This window comes from Mustela nigripes, chromosome 15 (assembly GCF_022355385.1).
Source record: "Mustela nigripes isolate SB6536 chromosome 15, MUSNIG.SB6536, whole genome shotgun sequence".
In the NCBI taxonomy this organism is placed as follows: domain Eukaryota; kingdom Metazoa; phylum Chordata; class Mammalia; order Carnivora; family Mustelidae; genus Mustela; species Mustela nigripes.
This window is the reverse complement of record NC_081571.1, coordinates 12,854,099-12,879,167: the sequence shown is the minus strand read 5'-3', so window position 1 is coordinate 12,879,167 and position 25,069 is coordinate 12,854,099. Positions and strand designations below refer to the sequence as shown.

Genomic DNA, 25,069 nt, shown 5'->3' with positions numbered 1-25,069 from the left:
TCTGTTTTACTGGGACACCGAAGAGTCCGTGGCTAGGGCGGGCGGGGACGTAGGTGGGTCAGCCTGGCGGGCTTGAGCCAATCGCGTCGGAGCGGCTTTTCTGCCACTATGGCAACCGTGGCCGTCCCCAAAGGGACCAGCCACCCATTGGGTAGAATCTTTCGAGAAGGCTCGAGAAGAAGGAAGCGGAAGTGGCACGTGGAGGGGCCGGTGGAGGCGCCGGTGAGTAAATGCCGCAGATTCTGGAAAGTTCTGATCAGTACGATACATAAGGCTGAGGAACTGGGACCTCCCCTTCTGGGCCGGTAGTCAGCGCCGCGCCGGTTTGCTGCGGGTGCGGATCGAGGCTGCCATCCCGAGCTTGCGGAGCGACCTGCGGAGACCGTTGGCCGCCTTCCTCCGTGCTTGGTCCTCTGAGAGCTGCCACTGTCCCCGGGAAGCCGGAGGCGCCAGCCAGGCCGACTGTCCGTGTGTCCGCCCGAGTCACAGAGGAGCGGTCGGACTCCGCGGGAGCCGGGCGCGGCCGGGGCAGGAAGCGGCTGCGGAAGGAGCGGGCGGGCGGGCGGCCGGCCGGAGGACGCGGACGCAGACCCAGACCCAGACCCAGAGCCCGGGCGGAGGCGGACCGCGAGCCGGCCATGTCGGTGGTGGGGCTGGATGTGGGCTCGCAGAGCTGCTACATTGCCGTGGCCCGGGCCGGGGGCATCGAGACCATCGCCAACGAGTTCAGCGACCGGTGCACCCCGTAAGTGGGAGCCTGCGGGGGCGCTAGGAAGGGTTCTGGAGTGGGGAGGGAAAGCCGGCGGGGGCTGGGGAGCGTGGGGACCCGGGGCTTGCGGGCCGGCTTCCGAGCGCCGGGCCGATCGGAGGGCGGCGTGCGGAGTGCTGCGCTCCTCCGTAGGGTCTGGGTACCGGCGGCCGCGTAGGGCAGGGCGCTTGCCCAAGAGTAGGGGTGGGGGCTTGCCAGGAGCGGGGAGGGTGGGGGTGTTGGCGATTCACGGGGCCAAAGTCAAGTCCTAGAGTGGAGTGGCCCAGGGTCGTCGCTTCGGGGTCGGTCTTCCTACTGCCAGGCCCGCGACTTTATTCGTTTTCTTGGCAAGCCTCTGTTCGCCCTTTCCGCGGCCGCCCCCGTTTCCCCATGTGGCTTCTCTGAGCTGCCTCTGCCGCCCCCAGCTTGTCCCCCTCCCTCCGAGCAGATCTTTGCGCACCGCAGATGCGGGGCTTCTGAGCATTTTTCTTCCGCATCGTGAATCTCGAAATGAACTGGAAGCTTCCAGAGCCTGTGCGCTGCTGCTTGTCCAGTGAGCGGGTGGACTGTTGTTAGCGACCAGAGAATCACTCCCTTCACAGATCCCTCTCTTCTTGCGCACTTGTGGTTGCTAACGCTGTCAGCCTTAGTGCCTGGGATCATTTGTGAGGATGTAAACGTCCTTTTCCTCGTTTTATGAGAGCCATTCGAGGGGAATCCTAAATCGTGTTTTAGTTTATTAATTTTGCCCCGTTTAAATAAAGGAGATAAAATGAGAATTGCACGGTTTTGTGCTAGAACTCGGGGATAAATGTTGTCACTGAATTAAATACCATATTCTATAGCGGCAGGAGGTGGGCAAAGGTAACGTTTTATTAAAGCAACTTTTTCGAGGGGCTTATTTTCTGAAGCTAATACATGAAACATGTCTGCATGTATGTTAATGAAAACAATTGCTTACTTCTCGGGGAAATTAATGTAGATATTTTTTAAGTGCCTTAAATCCAAGATAAAAAGCATAGAATGAGACATTAAGGCCCAATGACTGACTGTAGAATGTACAACGAATGACTGTAGAATGACTGTATATGTCACAATTTGAGTACAGATGGCTATTTTTGAAAGTGAATGGAAAATCAGAAAATGGGCAAATATTTGACAGTGAATAGCCTTGGGAATACTTACTCCATGATTTCACATATTTGCAAATTTACAGTCTGTTCTTCAGCTGTGTAAAAGGCTCTGTAATTGGAGTATAGTAGGAAAGACAGAGTGTTGGGCTTTCATGCTTAGGTACAGTTTACATCTTTGTTCTCTTTGATCCAATAAAAGGAAGAAAAGCTGTTCAGATGAGAGTAGGAACAAAATGTGTATGTGGTTGTAGTGACCATTGTGAAACTAGAAACAACAGATATGTCCTTATAAAGGGTAAGCAGAGGGCAGCATTGGAATGCCCTTTAATCTTTAGATGGAATAGATGTTTGATTCCTCTGGGTTGGCAGTATTAATTTCAGTGTGGAAAATGAGTTCAGTCGTTCTGCAAGTGAATAGTTACTCTGAGTCTAGAATGATAAACTTTTTTTGGAAGAGTCTGGCCTTTGCTTGAACACTTCTCTGGCTTTTAGAATGCTGTTTAGTACTTGCTCAAATAATTTAGGTTTAGGGGTCTCCTTAATAGCCAATTTAAAGTTGATTTAGCCTGGTGTTTAATGCCCTCAGCATATTCCCATTTTGTTCATCTATTACTCCTACCTGCACTCTGATTGAAAACCTAATTTGCTTACCTCCTCCTGACAAGACTTTGAGTTTCTCTCTGTGCTACCATTCCATTTCTATTGCCGAGAAGGTTATCTCACAGAAGTCGTTTTTCATCTCTTCAAGGCTGACTTAATGTAACTAATTATTACCTCCTTTTGTGGTAGTTGCTCTGTGTCATTCTTACTTGGTTTCATCAAGTATAGTCTTCCCTATAAGACCCTCTCTTGAGCTTTGAAACTCCAGAAACCTCCAGGCCCTCTTGTTTGGGTTTATATAAACCTTTGGATCCTAAAGAGGCCAATGGTGTATCAGAACAGCAGTGGGTATGACAGTGATAACTTAGATTTGTACAGAGTTGCTAACCGAGAAGTGAAATTAACACCATATATTTTGTTAATCATGTATCTAAGGTCAAGTTAATGTTACCTTTTATTCAAAGTATTTTCAGAGTTCATGTGCACTTCCTAATAATTGGGGACCTGGACAGTTATATTGGTATTTGAGCTATTGGAAAATGCCCCCTGAACCAAGAGCAGACTTTTTAGGTAAGATGGCTACCTAGATTGGATTCTCAGAGTAGCAATTAAGCAGACTTCCACTGAGTATCTGACCAAAACTTGTGCTATAGTTATGCTGTCCTCAAACCACCCCACCACCCGCTGTGGGTAAGAAATTTTATATTTTCTTGTCAGTTAAAGATGTCTGCCCCTATGCCTTTTAACAGTTTTGAGACATGTGGTTTGTATATCTTCTAGATCAGTCATATCATTTGGATCAAAAAACAGAACAATTGGAGTTGCAGCCAAAAATCAGGTATGTTCTTTAGAGAATTCTGGTCATTTTTTTAAAGGGAGAGTCTTTGAAGGTAAAATCTCAAGGGCATACAAGAATATGAAATATCTAAGCCTACATATTTTTGAGTTTTAGAAATGTAACGCAGGTATTCTTTATGAACCTTTACATGGGGATTTTTCCTTCTGTTGCTTGCCTCTTCTCCTAAGAACCACTTTAACAGTCTAATCTGCCAACCTTAATTTTTAGTAATTTTGTCACCTTGTAATTTATCTAATTTTTAAAAATTACAAATAAGACACTTGAAGTTCTTTCATGTGGAATTTCTTGTATATTTAAGAGTTAAAGATTCCTTCTAGAAGTTCTGTATTTAGAAGCACTTTCAGATTATTTAATAATGAAGACTGGGAGCATGTTCTATATAGACCTGTGCTGTCTTAAGGGTAACCATTAGATATGCTTGAAATGTACAAATGTGGAGCAAGTATGAAATACACATGAGAGTTTGAAGTCTTGAAATAAAGTATCTCCTCAATATTTTATATTGAATACATGTTGAAATGATAGTATTTTAGATCTATTAGGCTTTAAAATAAGTTACTGAAATTAATTTTGCCTGTTATTAATGTGATAGAAAATTTATGTATGCCCCTTCCATGTAGGCCTCACGTTAAAACTGGTGAGCCCATAGGGTTGGGGAGGAAAAATTAAAGCAAAAGAACATGAAATATGAAATCTCTTCTGAGAGGCTTTTAAAGAGAAACTGGAAAAGTTCATTTAAATACAGAAAATAACATTGCTGAAAGAGAAACAAAATTCTAATCCCTGAAATGCTACAGTAAAGCTAGTTGGAAGAGATACAAGATACAAAAGAAAACAAGGGAGAGAAAAATAGCTCTGTATGTTTAAAATAATATACTCGAAAGAAACACGTTAGTGAAGTAACTATCTTCCTGAATATGGCCATTTAGAATATTGATAATTTCAGACCTAAAACTATGGCAGTCTTTTGTAGTTATATGAGGAGAATCAGTTGAGGCTCAGATCTAGTCTTTAAGTTACTGGATATACTTTAAGTCATATTTTAGTATATAAATGTATTTTAGTACATGCTTCAGTTCTGTATTGTTTGAAAAACTAGTGCTGTCAACTTGTATTCCTCCCTTTAAAAGACGTGGAGCAGAGAAAAACAGGAAACTGTTTTGGGATTTTCGTTACTTCAGAAGCCTCAGTTTTTAGTCTTTGAATTATTTATGTATTTTAAATAAAGTTCCCACTGCTGACTTCTGTGAGTGAAGTACACTGAAGTGTGGGACTTTTCAATCCAGAGCCTAATCATCAAAAATACACAGTTGAAAGCATTAAGTCACTTAGAAACTTCTTGAATTATCCTTGCCTCTTTCTTTTTGGTATAGATAATTAATGTTCCATTATTGTCCCAACCCATGTATTTTGTAACACAAAATGTTTGTGCTGACCACTTAGCAATTTACTAGACTGTAACAACTTTTCACTTTTTTTTTTTTTTTAAGTAATTTGACTTCTAGTGCTTCTAGATCTTATTTATTCATTGGGTATAAAACTTAAAAGTTTAGTGGGGAAAAAGAAATGAAATAAAGGGGTGCAGTTCTTGGTTTGTTCAGGGCTTTAGTGATAGTTTCACCATCTTTTATTTTATCTTGCAGATTTTGAAATCTTTTTTAAAATTAAAGTCTGGTGACAGTATTGCTTCCTGTTCCCTCTCACTGCCTACCTTCTGGCATTTTCCGGGGGTTGCAGAGAGGTTATTTATGTTATTAATGGTTTGGGTTGTACATTTGACTTTCTGTAAAATTGTAATAGCTGATAGGTGTTCAAATTAGAAAAAAAATTAAATTTATAATTTCTTTTGCAGCAAATCACTCATGCAAACAATACAGTGTCTAACTTCAAAAGGTTTCATGGCCGAGCATTCAGTGACCCCTTCATTCAGAAGGAGAAGGAAAACTTAAGTTATGATTTGGTTCCAATGAAAAATGGTGGAGTTGGAATAAAGGTAATATGGACTGGTCAACCTTAGAGTCCTTAGTTGGAAATAGGAAAAAAAAAAAAAAAACACCACTTAATTCTTAGTAAATATTTAAAGTTCTTAATTAGATGAGTTATTTTTTGTCAAGTTCTTATAAACTGTAGGTATGTCTTAATGCCTGAAAATTATTCAAATTATATTGCTATAACTTAATTTATGTCTCATAAGTTCTTTATAATTGTTAAAATTTAGGATTCCTTAGTGTTGGTTAGAAAAAAATCTCAATTGTGTTATTTTATCATACAAAAGTCTATTCCTTGACAGCCCAGTTGTAGTTGTTTGGAGAGCAGTAGTATAACAAAACCAGAAATCTATTTTTAAATTAGCAGAAGCATTTTTATCTTAGGGTCACCATTAAAATAATAATGGCTACACTGATCTCTTTAGTTAGAGTGGAAATTTACTACTTTCTGTAATGTTTTGACTAGTACTTTGGGTAGAGGGAAAAAAAATCTGTCCTAGCTTTTTTCCTTCCCTTCACCTCTAGAGAAAAGTTTTCTTTTTTTTAATTCTTCTTCTTCTTTTTTTTTTCTTCGTTTTCTTCTTTTCTAACAGTTGTAACAATAAAGGTTTTCTGGAAGAGAATGTGTAATAATATTTGGAAGTTAGTATTAGCATGTAGTTTTAAGTACTACAATGTTTAAAACATTTTTCTTCCTCAATGTAGGTTATGTACATGGATGAAGAACATCTCTTTAGTGTGGAGCAAATAACAGCTATGCTGTTGACGAAGTTAAAGGAAACTGCTGAAAACAATCTCAAGAAACCAGTAACAGATTGTGTTATTTCAGTAAGTACAATTCAGCAAGGCAGTGTGTTTTATTTTAATTTGCCTTTTTTGCTACTCTTAAGTATTAAATGTGTGAAAACTGTTCTATTACTAGAGATCAAAATCCTACTGGACTGTATTAGCATAGCACTCAGGAGCATTTCAGAGTATGTTTGAGTGATATTTTTAGCCGAAGTTGCAGAGGTTCTTGATTGGAGGTGCAAATCAGAGTCTCCTCTAGGGCTCCTTGGAAGAGACTGGTTGGCTGAATGGGGAATGTTCTAATACAGTCAGTGAACAGATTTTCTATTTGTATACTTAATGGGACATTTTCAGAATTCTGCCATCAGCTGACAACCAGTTCATTAGAAGTTTTATAATGTCATCTCCTAGTAGTGATAAAACATAAGATTTTTAAAGATTTTATTTATTTATCTGAGGGACAGAGATGGCACAAGTGGGGAGAGACGCAGAGGGAGAAGCAAACTCACTGCTGAGCAGGGAGCCCAACATGGGGCTTCATCCCAGGATCCTGGGATCATGAGCTGAGCTGAAGGCAGACACTTAACTGACTGAGACACCTAGGTATCACAAAACTTAGAAGATTTTTTAACACTGACAAGCCCACTACCTTCAGTGGGCAGTTGGTAGGTTATCAAGGTGTATTTGAAATGGACAAAAATCATCTTTTATTTGGACACCAAAAAGGCAGCTGGAAATTCTCTCCCAAATGTCTAGGGTCACTTTTTGATCTTCTGTGGTTATGCCCTGGACCAAGACAGTCTGTGATGGAGTTCCCTGCATCTTGCATGGTCTTTGCATTATAACATGGGCAGCATGGCCTTCCCAGACGGTTCAAAAGCTTTTATGGCAATATATCCTGGGAAATGGAAGAGTAGATTCAGAGGCCTAAAATTTCTCCTACTGTCCTTGCAAGACAGAAAAGACAGAAGGTGTTCTATAAGACTGTCTGGTTGTCGCTTGGAAAAATAGTATTTAATCTCTGGGAAAATTAAAGAATTAAGTTACAAGTTAGTGGTTCTTCCTTTTTTTTTTTTTTTTTTTTGAATAAGCAATATGGAAAACTGATGAAAGCAGTGTTCCGATTTGAAAGGTGAGCAGACCCACTTTTGCTCTTGCCTCTCTTTCTGAAGCAGCTACAAATACTTTGGGGGAAAAATGAAAGCCCACTGTACTAAGTTTTCCCTTCGGTACTTTGTTAGTTAAGTGATTCTATGACTGTATTGTTAGACACACCTCCTGAAGAGTGTCCTAGTTAGAGTGTTGTCCTAGAAAGCGATCAAAAGAATTAACCTAGCTGGAAGCACAAGTCCGCACCATAAGAAACTTCATCCCATCCCTTGAGCTGTTTTTTGCTCTTCCTTCTTTTAAGAATATCAACAGGCTTTGCCTAAAAATGTTTTTGTAATCTTAACAGTTCTATAGAATTAGAAGGTACCCCATCACCTATTAATGCTTAAATGCAATGAATAGCAAAACTATAGAGCAGTTGCATATGCTAGTATTAGTTCCATATTATCTTTAAGTTCCTTCAGTATTTACCTGTAGTTCAGTTATATTTAACATTAGAATTTGACTTAATGCTGTGATTTCCAGCTGTCAGAAATTTAAGACTGGTTCCGAAATGGTATTTCCTACATCTGAAGCTTTTTATTACATAGAAGTAATTGTCAGGGGGCGCCTGGGTGGCTCAGTGGGTTAAGCTGCTGCCTTCGGCTCAGATCATGATCTCAGGGTCCTGGGATCGAGTACCGCATCAGGCGCTCTGCTCAGCAGGGAGCCTGCTTCCCTATCTCTCTCTCTCTGGCTGCCTCTCCATCTACTTGTGATTTCTCTCTGTCAAATTAATTAATAAAAAATCTTTAAAAAAAAAAAAAAGTAATTGTCAGTATGTCTTAGTGAATACTCCTGATTTTTATTTTGGGTTAAAATTTGGTTATAATAAAAATTACTTTGATAATATAATTTTGGGACATTTTTTTTAAAAAGTAATTATTCTTCTGAAAGTTAAGGAACTTGCTGGAAATGAAGTCTGGAAGTTCTGTTTATGTTCTGTAACTTTGCTAGGCACCTATTTAGCTGTACTGTTTTATTTAATTATAAGTGGTTGTGAGGAATTCGGATGTGTGTGTTTTAGACAAGTTAAAATTCTTTCCTTTCTTGTTGGTAGGTTCCCTCTTTCTTCACAGATGCTGAAAGGCGATCTGTTTTAGATGCTGCACAAATAGTTGGTCTAAACTGCCTGAGACTTATGAATGACATGACAGCTGGTAAGGGAAAAGAACTATTTTTGTGTAGTAGTGAATATACTATCAAAACTCGAGTTAAGACATATCAGGTATATAATTCATGTGCTTGTAGAAACGTAGCCTAGTTAAAAAAAAAAGGGTTAGATTTGAAATTAAAGAATTCCAACTTTTCAGATGCTTCTATCTAATGAGAAATTGACACTTTGTCAGATTTATGGTTCTGTTTTCATTAAATTCTATGTATATATTTTAATCTTTTGAATTAGGGGTATTGAATTTAGTTCTTTGTTTCCTTATGTGGTTTTTATATTTAAGTTTTCCCAAAACCTAAAGATTTGGGGCTTTACAACTGCCTTGACTATAAGTATTGATTAAGTTAAAAAAAAAAAAAAAGTTTTCCCTTCTATATTTCCTGAATATATGCAGTTAGTTATTGATTATTCATATTCTAGCAAATATTGATTTAAACTGTATCATTTGCAAGGCATTGTATTTACAGATATAGTGGTAAGCAAAGCAATGACTGTTCTTCCTAGAGCCTTTACTAGTTTTTTAAGATTACAGGTGAACAAAAGGTCAATTATACAATGTAGTGTATTCAGACAAAGCAAATAAGACTTTTTTCCAGTGTATATCTAATATACACGTGTTTTATATCTAATACATGTATGTCTTTCACATCTAATATGTGTTTTAAAATTCCTAAAAGTATCAATAAAGTTGTGTTCTTAAGGTTATATGTATTTAGAAATACAGTGGTTTAGAAGTTCAGAAAAAGCTAACAGTCTCTTTAAGGTAGATCAGCTTTTTGCGTTGAATCTAAAAAGAAATTGGTAGGAACTGCAGTTGCTGTAGTCATGTATTAAATTCTTAATTTTTTTGGATAAGCAGTCTCAAAGGTTGTGGTTCAAATGTAAGTATTATGTGACGAGACTGCTATTGTTTGTGATTACATTTCATTGTATTTGCACCTTGTACATTTTCTCTGTGGTATCTCTTCATACATTGCAAAGTGAATAGAGAGAGCATTGTTCGGAAATCAGAAAGGGAGCAAGTTACTGATGCCATGAAAATTAGTTTGACGTCAGGTATAAAAGAAATGTGTTCACCTTTAAGCGTTTGAGGTATAGTCAGGTTTCCTGCATGTGTAATTATTTTGGTAATGATGAAATTGTAAGAAAATGTGAACCAAAGAATTGATTGATTTTTTTTTTTAATTTAATTTAATTTTATTTTTTTGGTAGTTGCTTTGAATTACGGGATCTATAAGCAGGATCTTCCAGGCCTGGATGAGAAACCTCGGATAGTAGTTTTTGTTGATATGGGACACTCAGCTTTTCAAGTGTCTGCCTGTGCCTTTAACAAGGGAAAATTGAAGGTAAAGTCATAAATTAGAACTCAGTGACCAAAACATATTTAAATGTGTTGTATTTATCATTTTACTTCAATCAACCGAGCTTCTTAACTTTGCTTCTTGGTAATGAAGAGTTTGGGGTAACGATATTAACAAAGAATTATTCCTAAAGTTGTTCTCTATAAAGATGATGTAATTATCTTCGCATACTTCTAAGTATTCTGGCTTAAGAAAGAGCAGCTTTTTAAAGATTATCCTATGTAATCATTAAAAGTAAATCAGAGATTTAGCATTTCATTTGGCTTTGGTAGTAACATTTCTCTTGACTTGGATTTCATGTTGTAATTTAAGTAGCAGTCTTGATCTGTAGTCTTCAGTTGTTTGAGTAGCAGTATTTAAGATTCTAGTTAAAAATATGAAAATAACCAGATTATATGTTGTTTTAACTAAATTAGGTACTGGGAACAGCCTTCGATCCTTTCTTAGGAGGAAAAGACTTCGATGAAAAGTTAGTGGAACATTTTTGTGCAGAATTTAAAACTAAGTACAAGTTGGATGCAAAATCCAAAATACGAGCACTCCTTCGTCTGTATCAAGAGTGTGAAAAATTGAAAAAGTTAATGAGTTCTAACAGCACAGACCTACCACTGAATATCGAGTGCTTTATGAATGACAAAGATGTTTCGGGAAAGATGAACAGGTGCGTCTTGAATTCTCTTGATTAAATAGAAGAAACTTCCTGCTGAAACTATGGCTCAGGTGTCTGTCTAGCTATGGTGTTGAGAGTCTTGGCCTCCATTTTCAAGAGGGTGTGCTACTGTCGCTAGGACTATTCACATCATTAGAAACTAGGGTCACTTCGGCAGAGAGGTGATTTTTTATTTATTTTAAAGTGGGGGTAGCAGCAAAGGGAGAGAGAGAATCTAAGGCAGGTTCCACACCTTGCGGGGATCCCAACATAGGGCTCAGTCCACGATCCTGGGATCATGACCTGAGCCAAGGTCAAGATTTGGATGCTTAACCAACTGAGCCACTCAGGCACCCCATGCAAAGATTTTTTTTTTTTTTTTTTTTTTTTTAAAACAGGCACTTTGCTAGGTGCCCTTATGGTGGAGTCTTTTTGGTATTTATCATTTCTTAGTATTTCTAGGCCAGTTAGTGATAATGGTTACACACCAAAAAAGTTTTAAGGAATAAAATGGCAGTCTTAATATAAAAGTGATTTTTTTCCAAGAATACCAGTATAACTAATTTTCTCCCCCATCTCTTTTCTGTTCCTGTATTGTATATTTATATATATGTTAAAAATTACAGATTATAGTACAGTTTAACTTGACCCATGTGGAATTGAGGTTGTCAAAGGAAAAGGAAATTCTTTGGGTTAATATTGTTTTAAAAAATTGGTCAGGATATTGGCTTTAAGATAATGTTTCCAAAGATTAGTAGCATTCCTCTTCTTTACTAAGGGCACAATTTGAAGAACTCTGTGCCGACCTCCTGCAAAAGATAGAAGTTCCCCTTTACTCACTGATGGAACAGACTCAGCTCCGAGTTGAAGATGTGAGTGCTGTGGAGATAGTTGGAGGCACTACCCGAATTCCAGCTGTGAAAGAAAAAATTGCCCGATTCTTTGGAAAAGACATTAGCACAACACTCAATGCAGATGAAGCCGTGGCTAGAGGATGTGCACTACAGGTACTGCTGTCTCAGCCCTTTTTTCTCTTGGTGTTCATGCCTCTAACCATTTCTGCTTTGTTTCACTGTGATGAGGTCGTATAATAGGCAGAGCCCTGTGTCTAATTAGCTATCCTGAGGGAGTGCACTTCCAAACAACAGCCATAAGGCTCTGGGGAAACGGATCTTCAGATCTGGAACATCTAGGAAATTTTTGATGGAAGGAAATTTGCAGCTGTTGTTTCTTAAACTGTGGGTCAGGAACAGGCATGACTCTGAGGAGACCCAGGAAACACAAGAATCAAGCATGAATTAGCTGTGTGGTGGTAGCAGTACTTCCCAGGCACAGAGAGGGCATTTGGAACAGCAGTGTGGTGTAAGGAGGAAGTGATCGGGGTGGGGGGGAATTTGCTGAGAGTGTTAGTTAACAAGTGGTCTTAGGAAACAGCTCTTCCTCCTCCTTCAAGCTGATTGTAACTTACATATCAAGTAAGAAGGCCACTCAGAGGCTTAAGTTCATTTGGCAAAGTGAAAGCACCAAAACTAGAAGTTGCTGATAAGGAAATTAGTATTTATTTTTAGGATAATATTATAGTCACCAAGTAGTTTTAACCAAAGTTTCAAGATAACCATGCTTAAATTTTAATCTAGCTAGCACAGTTACTTTTAATACAAAACAGCAAGAGGTTCTGTACACAAAGGTTTTTAGAAGGACTATACCTTCCTTTAAAAAGGAAGGATATGTACTCATTACTGCTGGTAGTCCATTGTATCCACATGATGCATCTGGGGTTTTTGTTTCTGTTTTTTCCTTGATAATGGAGTGTACTTCCTTAACTAAGGCTCTAATTCCCCAAAACATTGGAAGTTTATCATTTCTTTAGAAGTAGAGCTTATTTTGGCCTTTCTTTTGAAGGATCCTGTGCTAATCAGAGATTGACTTTCACTTTACTTGTGTATTTGTTCAGTTTTATGTGACTTCTCTAAATCCACCTGTCACTTGGGTGTTTTCCACCTCAACTTTGAATTTACCATTGTTTCCTTCATAAAATTACCTGAAAATATGAACATTTTGGGTTTTATCTTTTTCAAAAGTTTTTTAGACATTTGAAAGGTGATATGGACAGAGTTGTTTGTGGAAACACACACAGACTCCAGAGTGGTACAGCTTGTAATTGAAATTGCTATCAGGGCATTCCTGGCAAGGCCAGTGGTTTTTTTCCCTAACTAAGCTCCTATGAAACTTGTTATTGGTCAACAGTTGTCATCCTGAGATCCATTGTATTACTGGTCTATATTTAGTGACTGGCATAGTATTTAGATGTTCTGTTCTTTGTACTTACGATGACATATACTGTAAGCAATTTTGAATTTGAATTTAAACTTACCATCCAATTTGAATTGAGCTTTATATTAAAAGATGAGTGCAATTATTCATGATATTATGATAATCCTTTCTTTTTCTTTTAAAGTGTGCAATTCTTTCCCCGGCATTTAAAGTTAGAGAATTTTCCATCACAGATGCTGTTCCTTTTGCAATATCTCTGGTGTGGAACCATGATTCAGAAGATACTGAAGGGTATGTAGCAAGTTTATTCAGATAACTATTTTAACATAAAGGAGAAAAAATTAACAAATGACTTTTACAGTTGAGGGTCTGATGAGTCCAATTGGAGTCTTTGAACAACCAAACCTATCAAAATAGTTCTCTCATTTTGGTGTTAATAAATGGTGAGGTAGAATTGGTGATTTCAGATCATTTATTCTGTTTTGTGTAGCATTATAATCTTAAGCGCTTGGAATACTGAATGCCTTTTCCTTTCCTCTAGGGTCCACGAAGTATTTAGTCGAAACCATGCTGCTCCTTTCTCCAAAGTTCTTACTTTCTTGAGAAGGGGACCTTTTGAGCTAGAAGCTTTCTATTCTGATCCTCAAGGAGTTCCATATCCAGAAGCAAAAATAGGTAAGCGATTAATTTGAAAGACATAGTGTACCAATGTAAAAAAATTTTCTTCTCGGTAACGTTGGGTGGGACATAATTCCATGTAAAGTCATTGTCAATTTAGAATAATGGTGATGAAGAAATCTCTTCCTTTTATTGATGAATGAATTGGCTTGTAGAGATGAAATGACTTGCTTAGTGCTGCTGTCACATCCATGTGTTTGTGTCTTGAAACATGTCAGTCTTTTTTCTCCTGATACAGTCTCTGCTTAAAGGATCGCCACCTGTTTTTAATACTAACCTTTCTTCTAGGTGGAATGTTACTTCCAGTTTAAAACTGGCTCAGACACCATTGCAGCAGCTTCTCAAATGGACCTTTCTATTGTAATCTCTTTTAAAAGTACATCTTTTTTGGTACATTTTTCCTTGAGAGGTTAGGTGCTGTCCATCTGTTTTGACTCTTAGTAACTGGAAATTTATGGGAGAGCTATGGATCCCTTCCTGAGTGGCCATGTGTCTTTCCCAGGCTGAGGGTAAAACTTTTCCAGTATTGCAAGATCTGTTCAGGACTCACTGTTACCCCACACCTTTTCATAACAAAGTTGTTTGTAGAGGTCTAACCTGACCAGTGTGTTTTCTTTCTTAGCACTTAACACCAAAAATGTTCAACACAGAAGAGATTTTTTTGTTGTTGTGTGTGTGTGTGGTTTTTTTGTTTTTTTGTTTTTTGTTTTTGTTTTTGTTTTTTTTGGTTTGTTCTTAAACTGTTTTTACAAATTTATTGCTAGGAAATTAGCTTGAGAAATTGTTAAATAGAGACTAAAAATTTAATAGGTTGGATTCTATGCATTAGTTCCCCATCATGCAAAGGATAAAATCCAAGCCTTTTTAGTACGACATTAAATCAATGTTATTGCCAAAATAAAAAAGCTTGCACATGCTTAAAGAACAATCTTACATCTCTTTCTCCTAACTCATCTCGGATACCCCATAGTGAATGCTGTTTCTTTAAATGAGTCTTAACAGTAATTATTTCCTGAGCCCCAGTGATTTGGTAATTATTGAATGTCTATTCTAATATCTTTCACTGACCTGGTAATTAAATCTGTAACTTCTTGTGTTTGTGTAAACAGCACCTTAAATATAAAGGTGTCGAATCCCATATAGTGCTTTGCGCATACTAGGTTCAAAATACTTAATTTTGGCTTAGTGGCCTCTGGAATAATAAGGCTATTAGTGGATATGATAGCTAACATATACCACTTGGTTCTGTGGTTTTATGTGCTCACTGTAAACACTTATCACCTCAATCCATAGAAGCATAGGTAGGTTAAATAACTTGCAGTGGGTTACACGGCCAGGATTCAAGCCCAGAGACTGGGTCAGAGTCCATACTCTTACCTCCTACTCAGAAATGCACTACAACTACTGTATTTTGCATTATAATTTCAGGCTTTGACATCCGGTTTTATCAGACTCTCTCCTACTTAACACATAGAAAAATGTTTTGATTATTCCCTCAGGAAAACAGTTTTCCCTGAAGACTCTGTAGGATTAAAATGCTTAGTATCACTTGAGATCTCTGCCTTACACTTGCTAACAGATTTTCATGTTTAGTTTGCGCTTATGTTTATTGAAATAGGATTGGAGGAGGCAGGGACTTCTTGTCATCTGTCTTACAGAATCTGTTTTAAATAAAAACAATCACAGAAGTGCCATGCCTTTCAAGGTTTTATAGGATATTAACACTAATTCCAAGTATTGGAGTAGTACCATACACCTAAGTTTATTTTATGTTAGTAGGATAGGTTTTATTTCAGTTGGTAGAGAAAATGGGAAGATTTGGGAATAGCAGTACTTTGAAGCTTTGTCGTCTTTACAGACATTTAGATTCACTTCAACAATTGTCCATTTCTTTTTGTTCTAGGCCGTTTCATAGTTCAGAATGTTTCTGCTCAGAAAGACGGAGAAAAATCGAGAGTGAAAGTCAAAGTGCGAGTCAATACGCATGGCATTTTCACCATCTCTACAGCATCCATGGTGGAGAAGATCCCAACTGAGGAGAATGAAGGGTCTTCTGTTGAAGCAGACATGGAATGTCCTAATCAGAGACCAGCAGAAAACTCAGACACTGATGTAAGTTTGTGGATAAGCCTTTGAGTTGGGATATATAGTTGAGTTAACTCTATAGGAAAAGAGTAGGGAAGGGTTCAAACACATTTTTCTTAATTTTATTTAGAATTTTGGGGAATGACGTGCTCGCTTCGGCAGCATATATACTAGAATTTTGGGGAATGATGATAGCATTGCTAGGTGATGATATATATGGCCCAGAATTTGGTGAATTATCGTTAAATTCTATGTAGCTAATTTGAACTGGCACATTACAAAATAAGAGTGTAATTATTACAAAGTAATAATTTTGTTTTGTTAATTTTAATTAACAAAATGTAACAAATTTAATTAAAATGTTAATTTTGTTTGTTAAAGGCATTGACCACATATGAGAAGGCAGTTTTGACTGATGATTAAGAAAAAAAGAAAAAGACAAAAAAAATTTGGAATATATACCAAATATTAAAGCTGATTTTTAAAAAAATACTGCAAAATTGGCTTTGGTATTTCAGGACTTGTTTGCTTTTATTTGCGTGATCTGTTAAATTGTGGGAGGGAAGGAAGAGAACTATCTGCATGGAATATAGAAAGTTGTTACTGTTCACGTTCTTCCAATTAGTATGAGTACAGAAAAATTTTAAGAAACTTCAAGATGGATTAGCTGTTAGAGTTTACTTCTGGATAATGATCAGAAATAGCTTAAATGGAGAGGCAAGTGAACAGTGTTTTAGTTAAGATGTGAGAAAGTGTGGTATCCTGTGGTCAGACAGCTCGTATCCTTATTATTCCTGGAACATTTAAGGAACATTAGTATCTGAGCCTAAGGTTTGTTCTCACTTTTAAAAATTGCAAAATGATGCGTTAAATGATCAGTGCTGTATACTTCTCCATTTGGCTATGGACACCCATTATTCTAATGCCTGTTGTATCAATCTCTTTGTACTTTTTGGATATTTACATCATGAGTGCCTTGTTTCTGAATATTTATTTCAGTGTCTGCCTTAGACTCTTGAAGCTCTGCAAGAAAAATTTGAGAGCCTTCAGGGTGGACAGAAAGTAGTTAAATGAGAATGTTTCAGGCTTCTCCCAAAGATGGGAAAGGACTAGAGCAAGCACTGATTTATTGGGGATTGAGGTCTACTAACACATAGCATGTATCTTTATCCTGAGATCTTCTGAAGTGGAAATAGCTAAATCACAAAAAGAAGGTGGGGACAGGAGGAGCCTTGGGTATCTGTAAGCTGAAATGAGGAATCCCTGAATGACTGATCGTTGGCTTTTTTATGCAAATGTTCAGTTCATTGAAATGGCGATATGTTGCTGATGGCTGCTGGTGAATTTCAGTTTTGGAATCTTGTTTCTGGGAGAGAGGCCTGGAGTAAATCTATTTCTTGTGCTTTTGCGAGTTATAGCTCTACAAAGCTAGATCAAAGTTTCCTAAAGGAGAGTTCTTGGTTGTCATCACATCAATCAAAATGCCTACTGCTTGGTTATTTAACAATATTAACTGCTCTCATTCAAATAATTTCTTACAGGTTTAAGAGTTGTAAGGAGTTTTCAAGTATTTTGTATTTATTTTGATTTTATCCAGTATCTTTTCTCACCCACCTATTAAGATTTCAGAAATTGAGTGTACTGTCTTTGGTGCCCTGTAACCTTTTAAATTTATATAAGTACACCTGCTTTCTACATCCTTTGTGCCTGGGCTTTCATTTCAGAAAAATATCCAGCAAGACAACAGTGAAGCTGGAACACAGCCCCAGGTACAAACTGATGGTCAACAAACCTCACAGTCTCCCCCTTCACCTGAACTTACCTCTGAAGAAAACAAAATCCCAGATGCTGACAAAGTGAGTGACTCTTCTAGTTCATTCCTTTAGACAATGTTGCAACATGTGATCATTAATGATATCATTAAATTTGCAGTTTCAAGAGCCAGCACCAACTTACCTTATTCTGTATAGGGTTTTGGTTTTTCAGTTTTTTATGTGTTTATCAATTAAAATGAGTTAGAGGTACTCAAGCCCACCTAAGGGAATTGAATATCCTGTTTTAGACACGATAGCTTCTCTTGATTAACTGCCACTCCAAGCAACAAGAGACGAATGCATGACATGTCTTATTTTCTCTAATGTCAGAGGTATCTGCTAATGTGAGGAGTTTTCACTTGAATTAGTCTGAGTGATAAATACACGGGCTATAGGAGTCTAGTAAACTTTTTTCTCCTCTCAAATCACCTGTCAAAACTAAATTAATTATGATAGTGTGCTAATAACCAGATTGTACTTCAAAGTCATTTTTCTTTGCCATGTTTCCACAGTATGTATTAGAAGCTAAATTAAATATTTGTGCTTGTCCCTTGAAAAATGACAGCTTCTAATCAAACCTTTTAAAATTCATAATCGTGTAGATACTGGGAAGTTGACATTGTTCTTCCAGATCATTCTGTGCTTTGCAGAACTTCACTCTTTGTACACGTTGCATGTAAATTATTAACCTTTCATTAGTGGTTTGGTTTTCTCTTACCTTAAGATGAATCACAGAATTGTTTTATACTTGGTAAACATTTCGTTTTTAATCTCCTGCCCTGATTGATCCTGTGGGAATCCTAATATGAGCTTTAGTTCCTGACTCTGAAAGCTGCTTTTTTTCTCCCCGTAAAGAGTTCCGTGATGATGATGGTGGAGCAGCATTGCTTTCTTTGCCAGAACAGCTCCTTAATGTCCCGTCCCTCCCCTCACTTAGTGTTGAGTAGTAACTGACTTCTGCTGGTAGTCTCAGTGCCTGTCTGGAACATGACATGGAGTACCATTTCATGTTCATAGTTGTAGGTGGGAATGCCAGTGTCAAGCCCTTTGGAACATTCTCACACACCCCTTTGGAGGGTTCTTCATCCATTCCTTGTTGAGTGCCATTTTGTGATGTATCGGTTCAGTCAGTAGTTGGTTTAATGTTGTACCGTCAGAGTCTTACACGGACTTTAACTGCTATGTGTGTACTGTCATCCATTTGTTTTCCAAATATCTGTTGTACTCCTGTGTTGTATGAGGGATGGGTGTCCTCTAGTTCATTTTCCTTGTGGTGTGTGCCCCGGAGCATGCACAGTATATTGGGGGGTTCTCGTGTGCTAGAGATTGGGACTGCAGGCTGATTGACTAGATCCTTGCTGGTGAGACAGCTGGCTACACTTCTGAGACCTGTGACTTTAAGGAGTACTGAACCTGTGACTTTTAGGAGTACTGAACTCTGGGAAACATGAGTTCTAGTCCCATCTCTGTCTTCGTCATTTTAGGCAAGCCACTGAACCTTTTTCAAGTCCTCCAGTTTCCTCTGTGAAGTGCCTAGAGTTCTGAAGTTTTTAACTTCTCAGAATTATCCTGTGGCGGTGCTTATTGTACTGATAGGCTAGTCCTTCCTATCTGACTATCCCAGCCATTCAGGGTGTGTGTTTATCCCATTTGTTATTTTCTAATCTGTTCCACAGCTGAGTTTCCTAAGTTGTGTTCTTTGTTATCTCAGCTAGTAGGAACGTGTAGAAAGGGGAATACATAGAAAAGTCTTAGAAAATTAAAGGCCATGGGAGATACTTACTTCTTTAGCCCTGTATTTACATATTTTGAAAGACCTGCAGCAAACTGTTAGCATTTGCTGCATCATTTCATTTTCTATTTTAAGATTCTTTTGTCTCTTTTTTTACCTTATGTTTGCTTAAGAAAAGGAGTATGACTCCAAGGCAGATAGTAGGAATAAAGATAATTTATATATGTATACATACATTTACATCTGTATGTGTCTAGAATCCCCAAATTCATTAGGAAACTTTAAAAGGCACTCATCGGTATAGTGCTAATTGCAATTGAACCAGATATAATACCTGGTTGGGATGGAGGGACTGAAGTATAAAGGAGGAATAGAAGTGATCCTAATGTGTTTACCTTTGGTCACAGTGTGTTTTAGTTAGTTAGATTCTAGACAGTATTTAAAGATGTGGTAATTTAATAATAGTTTAGACTTTTTTTTGGAGTCCTAGGCATTGCATACAGGCTTAAAAATTAAAGACGTATGAAGAAAAGTTTTAGCAGGAAAGATTAAATTTAAGTTCAATATGCAAAGAGAAAAATATCCTGGTGAATTCTTGAGAGAAAGTATGACATGTTTAAGTTGTAGCTGCAGCCTGGTTTAAAATGGGTGGGTGGGAATTAGATGATGTGCACTCCTCCAGTTCAGGATATTAGGGAGTTTATTTTTAGAAAGTATGATAGGGAGATTTTTTTTTGTTGTTCTGAAGATTTAGGAATTTTTCCTTTTTTTTTTTTTTTACCCCTTCCTAAGGCAAATGAAAAGAAAGTTGACCAGCCTCCAGAAGCCAAAAAGCCCAAAATAAAGGTGGTGAATGTTGAGCTGCCTATTGAAGCCAACTTGGTCTGGCAATTAGGGAAAGACCTTCTTAACATGTATATTGAGACAGAGGTAAGTACTTCAGGTAATTATTTTCCATTCTGGAATTATTTAGTTGGTTGGCCCAGTTACCCATACTCCTAATAGAGGAATAGCCGTGCTTCTTTCCCATACCCCACGTTGTATACAGTTTTAAGAATAGGAGGAATCCAAAACTAATGGTTCTCAGTTTAATTTTTTTTAAGAAGGGTGTTTATATTTTTGCCTCCTTATGGAAAAGATCTATACTCTAGATCATTCTGCTTGATTGCTCAAGGTCTTGACAGAAATTGGATGCCACTGTGTTCTAGGACAGGGCGCAATACAGTTGGTACCTCAAGCCACACTAAATGTTTTTTTTTCATACTAAATTTTCTGTTAAAATACACTGTGCTTCTTTGTAGTCTAGAATATGTGAAATAATTGAGGTATAGTTTTGTTTTATTGAGATGGCAGCATTGTGTTTTGAAATTTAATAATTACACCTCATTAATATTTCATTAATAAGTGGATAAATAAATTTACAGTCCTTGATTTCAAATACAGTTGCAGCATCCTGTGACCATTATATATTGGCCAATATTACTCCCAATAGGAGACAACCATATAACTACCTAAAAGGAAAGAAAATTGTAGTGAATTGAATTTTTTTCTTCTTTGTATTAAGTCTGAGATGCAAAAGCTATGTTATTTATCATGTAATTAAGAAAAAAGTCACAACCTACTGTGTATATTTTAGTAAATGAAGAACTTCATAAGATCTGTTATAAACTTATGAGGTATCAATTAGAACTGTAAACACTTTTTTTTGGTATAATTGTTGATTTTAAAAAGCAGAGTCTAGTTAACGTTTAGTTACAGACAGCAGAAGAGTAAGGCTGGAATTAATCTTCCCTGTTTTCTGGCAGGGCAAGATGATCATGCAGGATAAACTGGAGAAGGAAAGAAATGATGCTAAAAATGCTGTGGAGGAGTATGTGTATGAGTTCAGGGACAAGCTGTGTGGACCATATGAAAAATTTATATGTGAACAGGTATGTGTAGAGCTCTGTTTCATTCAGATAATAAAAGTGCTTCATGTAAAATTTGACATTTAAATCTCTACTAGATTATGTAATGAGCTTTTTGAAAACTTGAAATTGTTTAAATAGTCCTGAAAGAGGCTCAGTAGTAATATGTAGTTTTATTCAAACTTGTCCAATGACTTTTTAGTTTTCCAAAAAGAAAGAACCTATCAAACATTTTTAGAGTCCATGACATTAAAGGGTTGTGGGCTAGACAGGTAAATAGGAGAAAATGCTCGGTTTTAAAGACTTCCATTCTTACATTTTTGTTCTTGTTTTTTTTTTTTTGTTGTTGTTGTTATTGTGACTCTGGTTCCCTTGGTTACTTATGGTCAGTGTTTTATCCCGGAAGACTTGTTCATCCAGTCATTCCAAAATTTATCAGGCAGACTATTCCCTTTAGCTCTTTTCTAAGCTTCCAAAGTCAGTGTGGCTCTGAGTAAATCTCAGAAGCAGAACTGTGAAAATGAGGCTTAGAAAACAATTGGCTAGATACAAATCTGGGATGGTTTCGGGATTAATTCTGAAGTTAAAAGAATTTCAACTTAGAGGTCTATTTTAGTTCTAAGTTCCTTGGGCTACCTTGTAATAAGCATTAGTTTTTGGCTCTGCCCTGACATTTCCTGGATTTCTTGTGGTTGGAATTCTGAAGGAGAGATGACCTAAGGTGCGTAGACCTCCCAAGACTAGAGTAGAAATACATTATGGGAATTGGTTAGGAATGATTTTTCTTTTCAGGTTCAGTGATTGAATTGTCAACTTGCCTATTTCCCTTTGATAATTGTGGGAGTGAATAGAAAGTTAATTCATCAAAACCTAATTGCTTTGGAAAGCAGAAAGATAATTGTTCTTCCATAACTCCATTTCAGTGTATAGATTGTCCAAAAGTAGACTCTGGGATACGGTATTGTTAAGTCTGTAAGCGGTTTACCGGACTTAACAATGTCTCCGTGTAAAAGAGAAGCCAAGAAATTATTGTTAATCTCTCATGTAAAATCTACTAGTAGATTTTACTAGTAGATTGTTCCTTGATACTTTTCAGTAAAGAGAGTCCAGCTAATCAGAGTGCCTTTCTTAGAAATAAGATTGGTGACTTAGTGTTTAGCACTTCTGAGGATGACTCGTCTTGTTGTGAATTTAAAGTGAAGTTGCCACTGGTATGGATTCTTAATGTTCCATATACAGGATCACCAGAATTTTTTGAGATTGCTCACGGAGACTGAAAACTGGCTCTATGAAGAGGGAGAGGACCAAGCTAAACAAGCATATGTTGACAAGTTGGAAGAATTAATGGTAGGTCCTTCTCTCCCCCTAGGATGTGGTGCCTGTGTTTTAGACTACAAACTTTCAAAATGCAGTTAGACAAGTGTTAATTTAATTACATCTTGTTTTAGAAAATTGGCACTCCAGTTAAAGTTCGGTTTCAAGAAGCTGAGGAACGACCAAAAATGTTTGAAGAACTGGGACAGAGGCTGCAACACTATGCCAAGGTAGCTGCAGACTTCAGAAATAACGTAAGTCTTTTTGTGCGTTGCAAGGAAGCTACCCTAGATTTTTGCAAACTGATACTAAGTTGAGGAACCTTCACTGTGAACACATGAGAAATTTGTATTTGGTATAGAGATAGATTTGAACTTCATGGGAAATGGGGTCAGGTTAGAGGTTACTATTAAATACTTTCTTTAAAAAAAGATCTTATTTATTTATTTGAGCGAGAGCATGAGCCCCAGGGTAGGGCAGAGGGAGAGGGAGAGGCAGGCTCCCCACCGAGCAGGGAGCCTGATGTGGGGCTTTTTCCCAGGATCCTGGGATCATGAGCTGAGCCACCCAGGTGCCCCACTTTTAAATACTTAAGTCTACCGAATGACCATGCCTCTTTTTCCATTCAGGATGAAAAATATAATCATATTGATGAATCTGAGATGAAAAAGGTTGAGAAGTCTGTTAATGAAGTGATGGAGTGGATGAACAATATCATGAATGCTCAGGCTAAAAAGAGTCTTGATCAGGATCCAGTTGTACGTGCTCAAGAAATTAAAGCAAAAATAAAGGTAAGTAGTATTGTCTAATGTTTGGTGCTGTGTTTCCTTAGGGACTCAAGCTGCAATCCTGTGAACCTTAAATATAACTCTTTCTTTGACTATTCTTTAACCTCATCCTGATTGAGACCAGATTTATTAGTTCATTATTGATACTACAAAATATAGAAGATCGTATGTGTTTCTCTTAAATTTCCATTTTTTCATTATTTATTCAGTTCAACAAATACATTTGTTGAGTCACTGCCGTTGTGGCAGTTAGCCTGCTGGTTCGAGGAAGACTTGACAGCAAACGAGGAGAGGAAGTGTATCAGATGAGGTCAGGTGCTGAGGGCAAAAATTAAGTAGTCAAAGGGTTAGGAGATACTGGGCACTGGAAAAGGACTCAGGTATTTTATCAAGGAAGGCCTTGCTGAGTGTGTGAGGCTTTGAAGAAAGTTGAGAAGAAAACCAAGGGATGCTTTCCCTCTGGAAGAATGTTGAAACACAAAGTTAAAGAATCGTGAGCCTTTTTTTTTTTTTTTTTTTTTTTAAGATTTTATTTATTTTGGAGAGAAAGCATGTGAGCAGGGGGAGGGGCAGAAGGACTGAGGGAGAGAACATCCCAAGCAGACTCCAAGGTGCGGAGTCTGATGAGGACCTTGAGATCATGACCTGTGGCAAAGAAGTCAAGAACTGGAAGCCCAACCAACTGAGTCATCCAGGAGCCCCAAGAATTGTGAGCCTTTGAAGTCAGGGGGCTATAATCTTGAATCCCAGTTCTTTGCTTACTAGGTTACCTGATCTTGAGGTTAAGTTAACCATCCTCTCTGAACCATCTTTCATAGGTGGGGATCATAATTTCTACCTTTTAATATTATTGTGAGGATTAAATGAAGTATGTGAGGACTTTGCCAGGTTCCTGACTCATCATAGAACATTATTCACTGTTGTTTTCACCAGACTTTAGCCATAGTTTTGGGCAAGTGTCATGAGGAAATTGAATTCCTTGAGATAGAAAAAATAAATAGCTCAGGTGGTGTCTTAGGAAAATAATTGAAAATGACTGGATGGACCAGAGTTAACCTGATTACCAATTTTGTTTTCCTTGCTTAGGAGTTGAATAACACTTGTGAACCCGTCGTAACACAACCCAAGCCAAAAATTGAATCACCTAAGCTGGAAAGAACTCCAAATGGCCCAAATACTGATAAAAAGGAAGAAGATTTAGAAGGCAAAGAAAATTTTGGTGCTGAGCCTCCACATCAGAATGGGGAATGTTACCCTAATGAGAAGAGTTCCATTAATATGGACTTGGACTAGATACTGTTACGTTGGCTTAGTCCTTCAATGAATAAAATATTTTTGCCATAGTATGTGATTCTACATAACATACTGAGACTATTTATATTTTCTTTTTTAAGGATGTTTAGAAATTTTGTGTATTATATGGAAAGAGAAAAAAAGCTTAAGTCTGTAGTCTTTATGATCCTAAAAGGGAAAATTGCCTTGGTAACTTTCAGATTCCTGTGGAATTGTGAATTCATACTAAGCTTCTGTGCAGTATTACCATTTGCATCACTGAGGATGAAATTGACTTTTGTCTTTTGGAGAAAATAAAACAAACTGTACTGCTTGTTCAAGAGGGCTGTGATTAAAAATCTTGAAGCATTGTTCCTGCCAAGGTAGTTTTCTTGCATTTTGCTCTCCATTTCAGCATGTGTGTGGGTATGGATGTTTATAAACAAGACTAAGTCTGATTTCATAAGGGCTTTCTAATATTAATTCTGTCCAATAGAGTATGACTTTTTGCTTTGATATTAAAAATCAACGAGTAAAGCAAAAGCTAGTGAAATGTGTTAGCAGCATGCAGAACAAAAACTTTCAACTATATCTCTTGTTATACAGTACATTGTCATGTGAAGGTGTAAATTGGAAGAAATGTTGATTGTTTGTAACTGATATTGTGAAGCCTTTTATGAGCTTTAAAATAAAGTTCATCTTATGGTGTCATTTCTAAACGGTTTTGTCATTAAAAAATGCAGCTCGAGGGGGAAGGT

The 25,069-nt window shown here is 37.6% G+C and overlaps 1 protein-coding gene across 1 annotated transcript; it reads left to right on the top strand.

Moving 5' to 3' along the window:
- Positions 1 to 281: 281 nt before the first annotated feature.
- On the top strand, positions 282 to 25,030 carry HSPH1 (heat shock protein family H (Hsp110) member 1). The gene is made up of 18 exons (XM_059377434.1): positions 282 to 745; positions 3,262 to 3,319; positions 5,193 to 5,333; positions 6,034 to 6,156; positions 8,327 to 8,426; positions 9,650 to 9,783; positions 10,215 to 10,459; positions 11,226 to 11,454; positions 12,906 to 13,012; positions 13,263 to 13,396; positions 15,303 to 15,511; positions 17,209 to 17,340; positions 19,823 to 19,960; positions 20,836 to 20,961; positions 22,177 to 22,284; positions 22,386 to 22,505; positions 22,881 to 23,042; positions 24,126 to 25,030. The coding sequence occupies exons 1-18, from the start codon at positions 639 to 641 to the stop codon at positions 24,330 to 24,332; spliced, it is 2,580 nt and encodes an 859-aa protein (XP_059233417.1). The 5' UTR covers positions 282 to 638; the 3' UTR covers positions 24,333 to 25,030.
- Positions 25,031 to 25,069: the final 39 nt, after the last annotated feature.

Excerpts from the sequence above, each read along its gene's own strand:
- HSPH1 (XM_059377434.1), top strand. The coding sequence starts at position 639 with ATGTCGGTGGTGGGGCTGGATGTGGGCTCGCAGAGCTGCTACATTGCC. Across the intron at positions 3,320-5,192 it reads GAGTTGCAGCCAAAAATCAG|CAAATCACTCATGCAAACAA; the intron begins GTATGTTCTTTA and ends TTTCTTTTGCAG. Across the intron at positions 10,460-11,225 it reads GTTTCGGGAAAGATGAACAG|GGCACAATTTGAAGAACTCT; the intron begins GTGCGTCTTGAA and ends TTCTTTACTAAG.